The 13168-nt window shown below is 38.9% G+C and overlaps 1 protein-coding gene across 3 annotated transcripts in view; it reads left to right on the top strand.

Moving 5' to 3' along the window:
* SWT1 (SWT1 RNA endoribonuclease homolog) overlaps positions 1 to 12959 on the top strand; it is a 77958-nt gene extending 64999 nt beyond the window's left edge. For all 3 annotated transcript variants that reach the window (XM_081026982.1, XM_081026983.1, XM_081026984.1), the window contains 2 exons: positions 2736 to 2800; positions 11973 to 12959. In XM_081026982.1, coding sequence (XP_080883108.1) covers positions 2736 to 2800; positions 11973 to 12108 — 201 coding nt within the window. In that variant the 3' untranslated portion in view covers positions 12109 to 12959. The remainder of the gene's footprint in view (positions 1 to 2735; positions 2801 to 11972) is intronic.
* The last annotated feature ends 209 nt before the right edge of the window (positions 12960 to 13168 follow it).

The raw sequence follows: 13168 nt of genomic DNA, 5'->3' as shown, positions 1-13168 counted from the left end.
CACGTACCCCAATGGCCCCTGGGGAGATGAACCACCTCTCCGCGAGAACCACTGAGTACTGAAAAGGAAACTATAGTTCAGTTTCCTCTGTAGCAGCAGCACAAACCCTAGAGTTAGAGCCATGGTAAAGCTCCAGTGTATTTTGTAAATTAACCTGCATGCTATCCTCATACTTGCTGATCCAAGGAAAGTATTCTGTTGAGCCTCAGTTTCTGTTGCCCAGAGCTCTTTGCCCATATTCCCGTATGTTCTTTCCCCTCAAGTGTGTGAGTGTGTGTGTGTGTAATTTTTAAGACGCTGTCAAGGAATGTATATTTGGGTCTCACATTTCTTACGGAGTCAAACGCCTTTAAATATATTTCTTCACTTTTATTTCTTGTTAGCTGTTTATTTTACTTTTTGTTTGTCATATCTGACATTTTGTGACGGAGAACACAGCCTCTGAGGCCAAACGACCTGTGTTCAAATGTTGGTTCTGCCACCTATTAACTATATGGTCTTAGAAGAGTTATTTAATTCTCTTTGTTTTAGTTTCTTCATCTGGGAAATGGGAATAACATCAGTAGCTAAATTGTAGTATTCTTTAAAGACTAAATAGCATATACAAAATGCTCCAAACAGTACTTGGCACAGAGTAAGTTTTCAGCAAGTGTTACCTAGTTTATTTAAGGAAACAATAACGTTTGCGTGCTTTTTAAACAAATCAGCCTGAATACTGTAAACCACATGAGAATTTCCTCTTTTGAGATGATTCATATAATTACTTCTTCGTACTTTCTGAATGTCAAATTGAGTCATTCTGACAATAAAAAATATAGTTGTGGAAGTGACAGGACAAGTTTTAAATCACATGCCCTAGAAAAATCTGGGAAATAGGTCTTTTTAGTGCTTCCTATCACTGAGAATATCAGGAGAAAATACCTAACATTAAAAGAATATATGGAATTAATTCCCATATTTTTAAAATCATTTCTCTTAGCAGAACTTCCTTCCCTATATCAGTTACTACATTGGAAATATTTGTCTCATATCAGCAGATAGGACCACCTAAATTTTTTAAGGTGTTTGGCTATTTTTATATTTAACCTTTGCCTTTTCTTGAATTTTTAAGAATTAAAAATAATATAGCCATTTCTAATATTTGGAATTCATTATAAAGAATTAATAACTCCAATTCCAATATATACATTATAGTCATAGTGCTAATGTATACTGACAAAGGCATCTTTTAGCTATTTGTTCCCTGAGGATTCAAATTATGCACTTGAGCATAGAAATAATATTTAACAGTATAATTTAAAATCTCACAATGTAAGTAATTAAAAATGTCATGAATCAAAATTGATGACTATGATGAAACAAGATATTTCAGGCTAGAGCCAGTGATATAAGTCATGAATTTGTATTTCAGTGTTCCTTTTTTTAGTAATAAATCAACTGCCGACTTTGTAAGTCATCTACGACCTGGAGCCATATCATCCTTATACCCCAGGTGTATTCTGGATAAGCGTTTAAATTATGTGGATGATTGCTTTTGAAACTAAAGAGTCATCTAGATATTCATTTTTCTAAGCATCTAAAGGAACTGGTTTGTATTCATATTATATCAAGTTCAGGATCAGTTCTTTAGCTGACTTCTCAGCAGTTGATGGGGAAAAAAGATTATTCCCTTCATCCTCTGATCAGACTTCTGTAGTATTATAGGTCCTGGCGTGTAGACCAGGGCAGAACATGTAAAGAAGTAGGAATTGGAATGGTTGATAGTTTAACTCTAAATGTATATATTAGGATATTTTTAGAAGATTCTTTTAATAAAAATCAAGTACCTAAAAAATTATGATAAATTACATATCAATTTCATACATTTATTAGATCTATTGTGCCACAACTAGTTTTTGTATGATGGACTTTTATATTTATACTATTGTAAATTGTGTCTCTGAATTATCATAGATATTTATGAACTTAAATATCTTAGTTAAAATATTTAGGTCTCGACAGCCTGAAAAATATATTTCTTTAGAAAATGTCTATACATCATACTTTTTCCTAAATAGACAGATGTTTCCACACAGTTTATCATCTTTGTATTTAAATGAAAATGAAGGTTATTCAGTAGTAACTTTCAGAAGGGTCAGCCATAGTATTCAAATATTGTTAAAATTGAATATTTGACTTTTTCTTTCAGCTTGAATTGTTTCTAATGTTCAGAATATAAACTGTTTCAGCTTATGGTATTCTACCTACTAGACCCCAAATCTACTCTAGCCCTTTAAGTATAGTTATTTAGAAGTTTTTTTCACAATTCATTTACTTTTCTTAGAAAATAAATATTAAGTGTTAGAAATCTTCTAAGAGGCTAGGCTAATTGAAGCATGAATATGTTGGTAAAAGCCAGTAGTAGTACAATTTAGTGTTTCATGGAGTACTTTTTTTTTCTGTCCTTTGGATCTGCAAAGTGATTGTCTGCTTTAAGATTCCCACTAACCGAAGGTTCATCTCACTTCTTGTTCTATGAACAGATTAGGTTGTAACAACAGGACTAGCATTTTTACACATAGTTCAGTGTTAGCATGTGGTCACTGAACTTCTGATTGCTAATGCTTTGTTCTTTTTATGCAAAAACTAGAAACTTGGTATCCTGCTCCCTTAGAATATAGGCCACTCTAACGCTGCTTTTACCACTCATTTGATTCAGTGTGCATTTTTAATAAGTGTATCTTGGTTCTTTTCAGGTAAATAAAAATGTCAAATTTACTGCCCAGGAACTTTATGACTGTGTTTCGCAGACTGAGTATCGGTAAGTCATATCTATATATAGGTGTACCATCATAACAAGCTTTTCGCACATACAGCCCTACGTGGTGGTTGTGGTTCTCTTTTATGTGTTCACTACACTGTGATTTATTTTTACCTTTATTACTATGAAATATTTTATACATGCAAAAGAGGTGTGTGTGTGTGTGTGTGTGTGTGTGTCTGTAGGTGTAGCAGTATAAGGTTTAAAGTGGTTCTAAAATTTTTTGGCCTCAAGACTCTCTTATATTTTAAAATGAAGACCCCAAAAAGGGTCTTATTATGAAAACAGCTTTGACCTGTTTGAGCTCACATACCCTTTGCAAGAGGCTTCCAGTCCCCCTACCATGTTTTGAAGTACAGTTGTATGAAGAATACCCATACTTACCATTCAGTTGACAAAATAGACCTTTACCCATCCTTATTTACGTCCCCTCTTCCATCCTCTCCCTAGTGATTTTGTGTTTAGAATTCTCATTCTTATCTTTATGGTTTTACTAGGTATTCTATATCATTAAAAATGTGTTCATTAATATCACCTGTTTTTGAACTTAATGGTGTCACACTATATATAGTCCTTGAAAAAATAATTTGGTTTATAGCATTCCTTGTAACAAAAAAAGTGGTAGTATAAATCTGATTCCTGTATACACAGGTATAGGTCTGAAGTCTTCAATCCTGGGCCCAGACAAATTCCTAAAGAGCAAACACCTGTTTAATCCTTTCAGTGTTGCCCTCCATTCCCATTCCCTCTGTCGCCCCCTTACCCCCCATACTGTTTTTTTCTAACTCAACACTGAGATTCATCCATGCTGGGGCATGGAGCCATAGTTAGTTTACAGTCAGTTCTGTTATAACATGACATACGCGTTCCTAAATATCACTGCTGCACTGTGCAAAATCATGCAATAAAAACCACAGGGCTCATGGGAAAAATGGGGCTGGGGCATATCACTCAAAAACTTAAGGGACACATTAAAACATCAAAATGGAATCGCAGCTTTACACACATTAAATGGTTAGGAAATACATCGATGCTATAGTAAATTTGACACTTTGCCTTACAAAAGAGCTGAAGTTTGCTTATGGAAGTGGTCACTGGAAGGGCTGCAGCTTGTGGGCTCGTGTGAGGCGCTGGAAGGAGGGTTATCTGAAATTGGGTGTAAAGTCACATAAATGTCAATGGATGTGGCTAACAGCACACAGAAAGCTGAGGTAGCTGGTACATGATTGAAGTGTACCTGAGTGTATTTTGTGTATTCCTACGAAGCTTGGGTACACTGGGTACAGTTTTGTGTGTTCATCCAGCATTTCTCACTGCTGAAATTGTGTCTAAGAAAATGTGACATTTGCATTCTGCTCAAATTGTTCTGTAATATACTGGTGTTGGAGCAAATTCATGTGTTCAAAACAATGCTGCAGCAGAACTGACTGTGTTTTCACTAATACGTCAGATGCCACCGTATTCCTAACTCACTATTTATTTGCTATTTATAATGTGCAGATATACCTGTGTGGCTACAAAATTTTACGAGCAGGAGCTGTGCCTAAGTTAACTATCAGGGTGCTTCTTTTAAAACTCTAGATTGATAAATGTATTTGATGACGACTAGGATGGGTCACCATACACACGTCATTAAGCAACACAGCTCTGAAAGTTCACTCACTAGATTCAAGTATTTTTCCAAGAAAATCTGAAACCAGTGCACATGCAAAATCTGTTGTAGCTGGGCATGAGAGAGATTTTTTTTTTTTACCATAATCTTCAGACTATCAATCAGTTAGATTCTTATTTACAAATCTTTACAGCCAATTTACATTTAAAGGTTGTGTACATGAGATTTGTGTCAAAAATATAACGTCTGTATCAACCGTCAACCTTAGCCATATTTTTGAAGGTGGAGAAAGTTCAATGTGGATAACTTGGAGGGCAGAGTCCCTTGCAGGATGGTTCCAATCAGATGTCGAAAATTATTTTGACTTCAGCTTACTGTTAGAATCATTGGGAGGTTATGAGGAGGCAAGGGGGTGCTCGGGCCAAAGTTGAATGTTGACAGTTAAAGCAGTTGTATTTGTATTTCTTTTTGTTTTCTTTCCCTTACAATGCCAAGAATTTGAACTATGATGTTAATAAATTTCCTCTTATATCCAAAAGGAAGATTTTGAAATCAAATATATCTAATATCTTGAATGCATTGAAAAATAGAAATTGCTGTTCGGCAGGTTTTTGGTTAATAGCTTTTAGATTTGTTACTCTGTTGTTGGTTTTAAAATTATTTGCCATATTTACAGTGAACATGTTATCTCCCATATTGGCCTTGGTGTACTCCTCAGCCCACAACTTTCAAATAAGATGCCAAAAGAGAGAGATTCTTTTGGTGTCAGTGGTTCATATTAGACAGAGAGCCAAATGCAATAGATAAAATGTGGCAATTTTCCTGTGACTCAGAGGTGAGAACAGAAGAAGGTTTTAACTTGGCAGATAACTGGCCACCTTTGGGACCGTTAAGGAAAACAATTCCTTAAATTGTCTGAATTTGCTGATTTTTGGTTTTAACTTATAAAGTGTTATCTGTGAAGGAGGATGTGCTCAACACCATACTTATTGCACTCGGGAGGCAATGAAGTAGCCAAGGAACATAAAACTGTTATAGGTTCTGATCAAGCAAGGAAATAAGGTTTCAGATTGAAGGTAGCTTTGATCCCAAGTTGAATTCCATGACACTGGAGAACCTTGGTGTTCAGATCTAAAAGCCGGGTTTTCTGTCTCCTGTAGGTTGTAGACTCCTCCACAGACCTTTGCCTTGCCAGTGGGGTGTGTGCACTATTTGTTCTGAATACATGAGGAGTTCGCTCAGGAAATGCAGGATGGAAGATTAATGAGATTATCAAAGAGAGTACTAAACATATATCTTGTGTGATACCTTTTATATATATGAGAAAGTAGTTCGGAGCGTTATTTGATTCACTTTGTTTGCCCTGTAGGTTCTTGACAGAGTGTTCTGGCATATTTGCCAGGCAAGTCTCTAAAGTTGTTTTCTTCATGAAATGCAAACTAGCTTGTGACATCAGTCTCATAAAGTCCCTGGCATGCCCAAATGACATGCCGCCTAAGAGGGCATCGTATCGGAAGCTCTCTTTCCCTTGGGTCACGTGCTTTCGGGAAGCAGCTCCGTGGGTAGTCTCTTCTAGATTTCCTCAGAGCTGTGGTTCCAGGACCTGCGTGTCCGCGTCACCTGGGAACTTGCACGAAAGGCAAACGCTAAGGCTCCACCCGAGACCTGAATCAGGACCTCTGGGGGTGGACCCCAGCAATCTGTTTCCCAATGTCTCCAGGGCACGCTGAAGTTTGAGAACCTCTGTGATAAATTAATGACCTGCTCTGTCCGAGAAGCCTTAGACAGGAAAAAGCCTTAAAAAATAATCTAGACCCGGCATGTTTCTGCTTTAATTACCAAAGAATTGCATTTTTCTTGTGTCTATAGAGGCGGTCGTACTTGGCAGTAAATTTGACTTTGTTATTTGTGATAGTTAGAAGATATCGCAAAATAACTGTACTTTTTCCTTTTTTTTATGAATTGAAGTAAACTTCACATTACATAAACTTAACAATCATTTTAAAGTGTACGATTCAGTGACCTGGAGTGCATTCACTCCGTGGTGTAACCGTCACCTCTGTCTAGTTCCAAGACACTTCCATCATCCCCCTCCCCCACAGGAAATGCCGTACCCACTGAGCAGTCATTTCTGTTTTCCCCTCCCCCAGACGCTGCAACTACATATCTGCTTTCTCTCTCTACGGATTTATCTATCCTGGATGTTTCTTGTAAATAGAATCACACAACATACGACTTTTTAGATCCGGTCTTGTTCACTTAGTATGATGCTTTTGAGGTTCAGCTGCGTTGCCCCATCTATCAGCACTTCATTCCTTTTCATGGCTGAATAACATTCCTTCGTAGGGATGTACCACATTTTGTCCATCATCTGTTGATGGACCTTTGAGTTGTTTTCACTTTTTGGCTATTGTGAATAGTGTTGCTATTTGTGTACAGGTATTTGAATTATTTCCAACTTGGGGGTGGGGAATATACTTAAGAGTGGAATTCCTGGGTCAGACGGTAATTCTGTGTTTAACTTTTTGTTTTTAATTTTTTTAAATAAATTTTATTGGGGAATAGTACGTTTCTCCAAGCCCTGTCAGCTCCAAGTCGTTGTCCTTCAGTCTAGTTGTGGAGGGCGCAGCTCAGCTCCAAGTCCAGTTGCTGTTTGCAATCTTAGTTGCAGGGGGAACAGCCCACCATGCCATGCAGGAATCGAACTGGCAACCTTGTTGTTGAGAGCTCGTGCTCTAACCAACTGAGCCATCCGGCCACCCCTTCGGAAGCTAAGTGGCAACTCGTTGTCTTCAATCTCATTCTGGAGGGTGCAGTTCACTGGCCCATGTGGAAATCGAACCGGCAACCCTGTTGTTCAGAGCTCACTCTCTAACCAACTGAGCCATCCAGCCACCCTGTGCTTAACTTTTTGAGGAACTGTTTTCCGCAGCAGCTGTACTATTTTACCTTCTCACCAGCAAAGATGAGGGTTCTAATTCCTCCACATCCTTGACAACATTTGTTTTCCTTTTGTTTTTTATTAATAGCTATCCTAATGAGTGCGAAGTTTTATCTCATTGTGATTTTGTTTTGTATTTCCCTAATGATGTTGAGCATCTTTGTATGTGTTTGTTGGCCATTTGTTTATCTTTGCAGAAATGGCTATTCGAATCCTTTGCCCATTTTTAATTGGCTTGTTGAGTTACAAGGATTCTTTATAAGACTCCTTTACAAGGAATCCAGTTCCAGGCCAAAATACTCTGTGTCATCTTTCAGGCCTGACCACAGGTAGTTACAAGGCTTTATCTAGCAGGCTCCATTGGGGGAAGCTGCCTCCCCCATACCAGATGTGGTACACAGCCTGTGCATTGCAGTCTTCTGGCTGGAGTTGCAGGCAGTGCTGAGGTCCCTTGCCCCCAGGCAGCCATGCTTACATGCATACCTGCATTCCTAGCCCAGGCAACTCCATTTGAAGTCCTCCTCATTGGGGGCTTTGGCTGAGGCATCTCTGCTGAGACCTCATTTTGGGGGCCTTGGCTAGGGTATTTTTCTCCACTCCGACTCAATGCCTTTCTGCTTCTAGCTCTTTTTTTGCTGTGGTCTGAATGTTTGTGTCCCCCCAAAATTCATATGTTGAAATCCTATTGCCCAGTGTGATGGTCTTAGAAAGTGGAGCTGTTGGGAGGTAAGATTAGGTCATGAGAGTGGAGCCCTCATAAATGGGATTCATGCTGTGATGACAGAGGGCTCTCACCACAGTGTGCCCTGCTGGTGCCTGATCCGGGACTTCCCAGCCTTCAGAACTGTGAGAAATAAATTTCTGTTGTTTATAAGCCCCCTAGTCTGTGGTATTTTGTTATGGCAGCCTGAATGGACTAAGACAACCTTCTTCCATCCCTTGGCCCCCTGTGTCTATGAAGAGGCAGGAGTCTTAGTGAGATGGTGCTGCCCCACCATCTGTACCACATATCATCTGACCCTTGACTGGCGCATTCAGTGGGGAAAACAGAGCACTAGGGAGATGGCGCTTCTCGTTTGGCCTCTTGCTTGCAGTGTCACAGTAAATGAATAAACTGTTAATTGTTCCTTTTGGCTTTTCCTTACCAACCACCTTGACACCTGGCAGCTGATGTATTATTATGTCCTGGATATTAAGCCCATCTCAGATACACAATTTGCATACATTTTCTCATTCTGTAAATTGTATTCTCACTTTCTTGATAGTATTCTTTGAAGCACAAAAATTTTCAATTTTGATGAAGTCCAATTTATGTGTTTTCTTGTGTTGATTGGGCTTTTTGCATTACATCTAAGAATCCATTGCTAAAGCTAAGGTCATGAAGATTTACCCCAATTTTTTTTCTAAGAATTTTATAGTTTTAGCTCTAACAGGTCACCAGTCCATTTGAAGTTAATTTTTGTATATGGTGTGAGGTAGGAGTCTACGTTCATTCGTTTGTACACAGATATCATGTTGTCCTAGCAGCATTTGTTGAAGAGATTATTCTTTTCTCATTGAATGGTCTTGGCACCCTTGTCGAAAATCAATTGACCTTATATGTGAGGGTTTATTTCTGGACTTTCAATTCTGTTTCATCTGTCTGTGTGTCTGTCTTTATGCCAGTACCACACTGTTTTGATTGAAGTTGCTTCTTAGTAAGTTTTCAAAATTAGGAATTGTGAGTCCTCTAACATTATTTTTCTTCTTCAAAATTTAGCTGTTGGGGTCCCTTATAATTCTGTGTGAATTTTAGGATCAATTTTTCCCTTTCTGCAAAAAAGATTTGGGGGATTTTGATAGGAATTACATTGAGTTTGTAGATTGCTTTGGGAAGTATTATTGTATTGAGTCTTCCAATTCATGAACATGGGATTCCACTAATTTAGATCTTTGATTCCTAAGTATTTTAATCTTTTTCATGCTATTGTAAATGGAATTGTTTTATTTCCTTTTCAAACTTTGTTAGTGCATAGAAATGCAACTGATTATTTGGTTGATCTTTTATTTTGCAACTTTACTGAATTAGTTCATTTGTGCTAACAGTTTTTTTGTGGATTCTTTAGCATCTATAGAGATGATCTTATGTCTTTGTTTACAATTTCTGTGCCTATTTGTGTGTGTGTGTGCGCATGCACATATAATTGCTGTGTAGAACTTCTAGTTAAATGTTGAGTAGAAGACGTGCATGTGGGCATTCTTGTCTTGTTCCTAATTTTCGGGGAAAGCTTTCAGTCTTTCATCACTGACTATAATGTTAGCATTAAATATTGTTTTTACATTAGGATTACATTGTATTCCATTTTTCTTTGAGATACACATTACAAATATATAGAAAAGTTCAGAAAGTTGTAAGACAAATATCCATTGTAGGCTTTCTTCATTGTACCTAGAAAGAATTTTGAAAAAACTGCATCAAAAATTAGAATTAGATCAAATTCACTACTGCTATGCCATTTTGACAAAAATAGCCATAGAAATGAATCAAACAATTGCTGGAATCATTTTTTTAATTGATTTGATAAAATTTCCAGTTATTTTGACCTAAGATTTGGTCAAGCAATTGATACCCGTAATAGGACAATTTAGAGAAACAGCAGCAGTTTTGCAGAAATCTCATGAGCAGCATAGAATTACAGGACTAGAAGCAACCTCCAGTCTTTAGCTCTGTTCCAGGGAGGATTGGGAGTTGGGATTGTTTAGTTTGGGAAAAAAAAGAAACAGGATCACTATAAGAGACATAAAACATTTGTATCATTGGAGGAAAGGGGGATAATGACTTTTTGTTTTAATTTAGGCAGACTTGGTCAGATAGATCAAGTTTTTTTAGGCCCAACATAAAGGAAAAACTTTTGAGCAATTAAGCGATATCAAAATATGTAATGGGCGGCCTCTCACACTTGTGTCTGGTGAGGTGACTCACAGGAGATGTTACAGAATGGCAGGCAAAGGTGTTTAGGTACTCCCACATTTAATACTCTGCCATTCTACATATAAGCCATAGGGAAAAGGAGCTCAAGAATTCCTATGAATTCCTATGATAATAATCTAGTATAGACCAAATATACACAATGAAAAACACTCAGTACTTTCCCCAGTCAGCAATGACAACTTGCTGCAGGAAACAGAATCTGTAGGTGATAATCCATTGTCAGAATGGTAACTCATATAAATAAAGAAACCAGACGCCACTAGGAGGAAAAGAGGAGTGAGAGCTCACCTCTGAACTATGAGAGGAGAAAAAAAAAGGATAAAAAGACACAGAAATAGATTCAAAGTCTAGTTACTAAAGGAGTTTTATTCATACGTGGAATAAATAACCAAGAACAGGGATAAGGACCTGCCCTTTTTGTTGCATTTTTAAGTTTGAAGAAAACACTTATACCTCTCCTATTTTGGATCTCTTAGAGTCTTCCAGAAATCATTTTTGAATAGTGGTGAAGAATTGGCAGCAACATAACAGTAGTTTTAAGCAATCTAAATATAGAAAATAGCACTAGAGTAACACAAAGCCCCAAGTCAGGTTTTAATCAGCCTCACAGAAACCGCACAGCTTCAGGAATGGAGGCTGCTCAAAATATGGTGTATTTAGTTTTACCGTCACTACTGCCTCTCACCCTATTCCCTGATGTTTTCCTTTGCACCCTACATGAAGGGATCCCCGGGGAGGGGGTTGTGCAGTGGGCAGCAGTCGCTGGTGATCCTTCCCAACACCCTGGCGATGGCTCAGAGCGACCATTACGTAGAAGCCAAGGAAGCAGTAACAGTATAATTTACGTAATACAAGTAACTGTGGTTTCTAGAGCACCTACTGTGCCAGGCGCTGTATTAGATGCCGGGTATTCTTCATAAACGTATGTAGACCATCTCCCAGTACATTTAAGTAGATTTCCTTCCATGAGATTTGGACTCTAGACTCTTGAGGGCCCAGGTAGGCATCACGTTAGGTAACATTGTGTGTAGGCATGGGATATACTACGCGTTACTCCCTGCTTCTCCACCTCTGGTTTAGAGTAATGAGTATTAGTTTGCTGACTGCTAGGTGAAGTATTTCAGCAATTCTTTTTAAGAGTCGGAGGTCTGTCAACGTCCTCTCCTCTGTCCAGTGTCTGTTCTTGTCGGGAGGTGCATTCTCTTAGTAGACTCTAGTCTACCTGTTCTTTAACTCCCAATCTAAATAAGAGAAAAAAATATGCGATCTACTCCCCAGTGCTGCTAACCCCTTGGATTAGAACATTTTAACATGGGCCCATCTCCTGCTGGGAGAGGGAGACCATACAAGGGACTGTTTCCAAGCACCCGACTCTGCTTGTTGGCAGCAGGTCTGCCATGAGGACCTGCCTTCCTGAATTCTTGGAATTGAATCAGGATTCTATATGTTGCTTCTCTGAGAACGATTCAAAGTGCTTATCCTCCCATGCTGTTTTGTCTGTACTAAGGAACCACAACTCTGGGTGTTTTCTCTCTCGAATATCAAAGAATGTACTTCAGATCCCATTGTTACTCTGTCGGATTATGATTTTTTCCTGTGTCTGACCAGCTAGCGGCCTTGCAGGATTTAACAGCTCTTTATCTCCTAGGGAAAAGTTAACCATTGGATGCCGCCAGCTGGTGGAGATGGAATACACCATGCAGCAGTGCAATGCATCTGTCTACATGGAGGCCAGAAACAGGGGATGGTGTGACGACATGCTCAACAATAGGCCTAAGTGCTGATTTGTAACTTAAAAGGAATTGCATTTGTTTTCAGGAACAACAGAATAGCTTTCAACCTTTTGAGCCAAACCCAAGGGACTCATGAGAAATGTCTCAGAGGTATAAAAAGGTGATTGCCTGTTACTGACGATCTCATTGAGGTTCTCTAAAAAGCCTAGTGCATTGTGGGATAAGCTGTGGGCTCAGCTCCTCTGAAGCTGACGACACCTCCTACCTCTGCTGCTGATACTGAGCCAGGATGTGTAAGGAAAGGAGAGCCGTCTCTTTAGTTGTCTCAGGACAGGAGCCACGGGGCATCTGAGGAAGGCACCTCATTAGCTTCCCCCTCAGCCGTCAATATGGTTACCTGACCAGAGACACTTCCAAACTCCAAGAAAGGACTAGGGCGTGACCGACCCTGCTCATCACATTCCACAAGTGAAATCTTTCCCTGGGCTGTCTTATGATCAGAATGTCTTCCACGTAGACCCGGTAACTATAATTCACATCCCTTCCACTTGCGCCAAGGTATTGAAAGTGGAATTTTGACTTCAGCTCCAACTTGCCATAACAGCCTTTCTTCCCTAGGCTTGTCACTTTGCAGTGCATTTCTAACGGGAAAAGCAGGGAGGACCCCTGTGCTGAGTTTGCCCTTACATGTGACGCGGCATGAGTTTATGGGATTAGGTGGCAGTGACTGATGTTTGCCCCGAGTTAAACCAAGTGTTTAATTGACTTTAGTTATACAGCAAGTTGGAAATCCTTGTTTTCCAGAATATATTATGCTTTTGTTAATAGATTAGATTAAATCGAATTTGGTAGTCTATTATAAATGTTCATTTATTTTTTAAAAACAATAAATTATTTTTAGTAAGAGATTGTTTTTCATTTTACTTCTAAATTGTATTTCTGAACTGTGTACAAAGTATGATTGTAAGTGACCCTCTCCGATACAAGAGAACGTACTTCAGATGTTCACCAGTGGTCTGGGTACGACCCAGCTCGATGTTGGCATAGGAAGCCATGTATTAACCAGGGAAGGAGAACCTTCTCCTGCGTCTCTGCTCTCTGCCTCTTTTCT

This window comes from Rhinolophus hipposideros, assembly GCF_964194185.1.
Source record: "Rhinolophus hipposideros genome assembly, chromosome: 19".
Taxonomy (NCBI): domain Eukaryota; kingdom Metazoa; phylum Chordata; class Mammalia; order Chiroptera; family Rhinolophidae; genus Rhinolophus; species Rhinolophus hipposideros.
The sequence above is the reverse complement of the archived record's forward strand: the minus strand, read 5'-3'. Positions and strand labels throughout refer to the sequence as shown.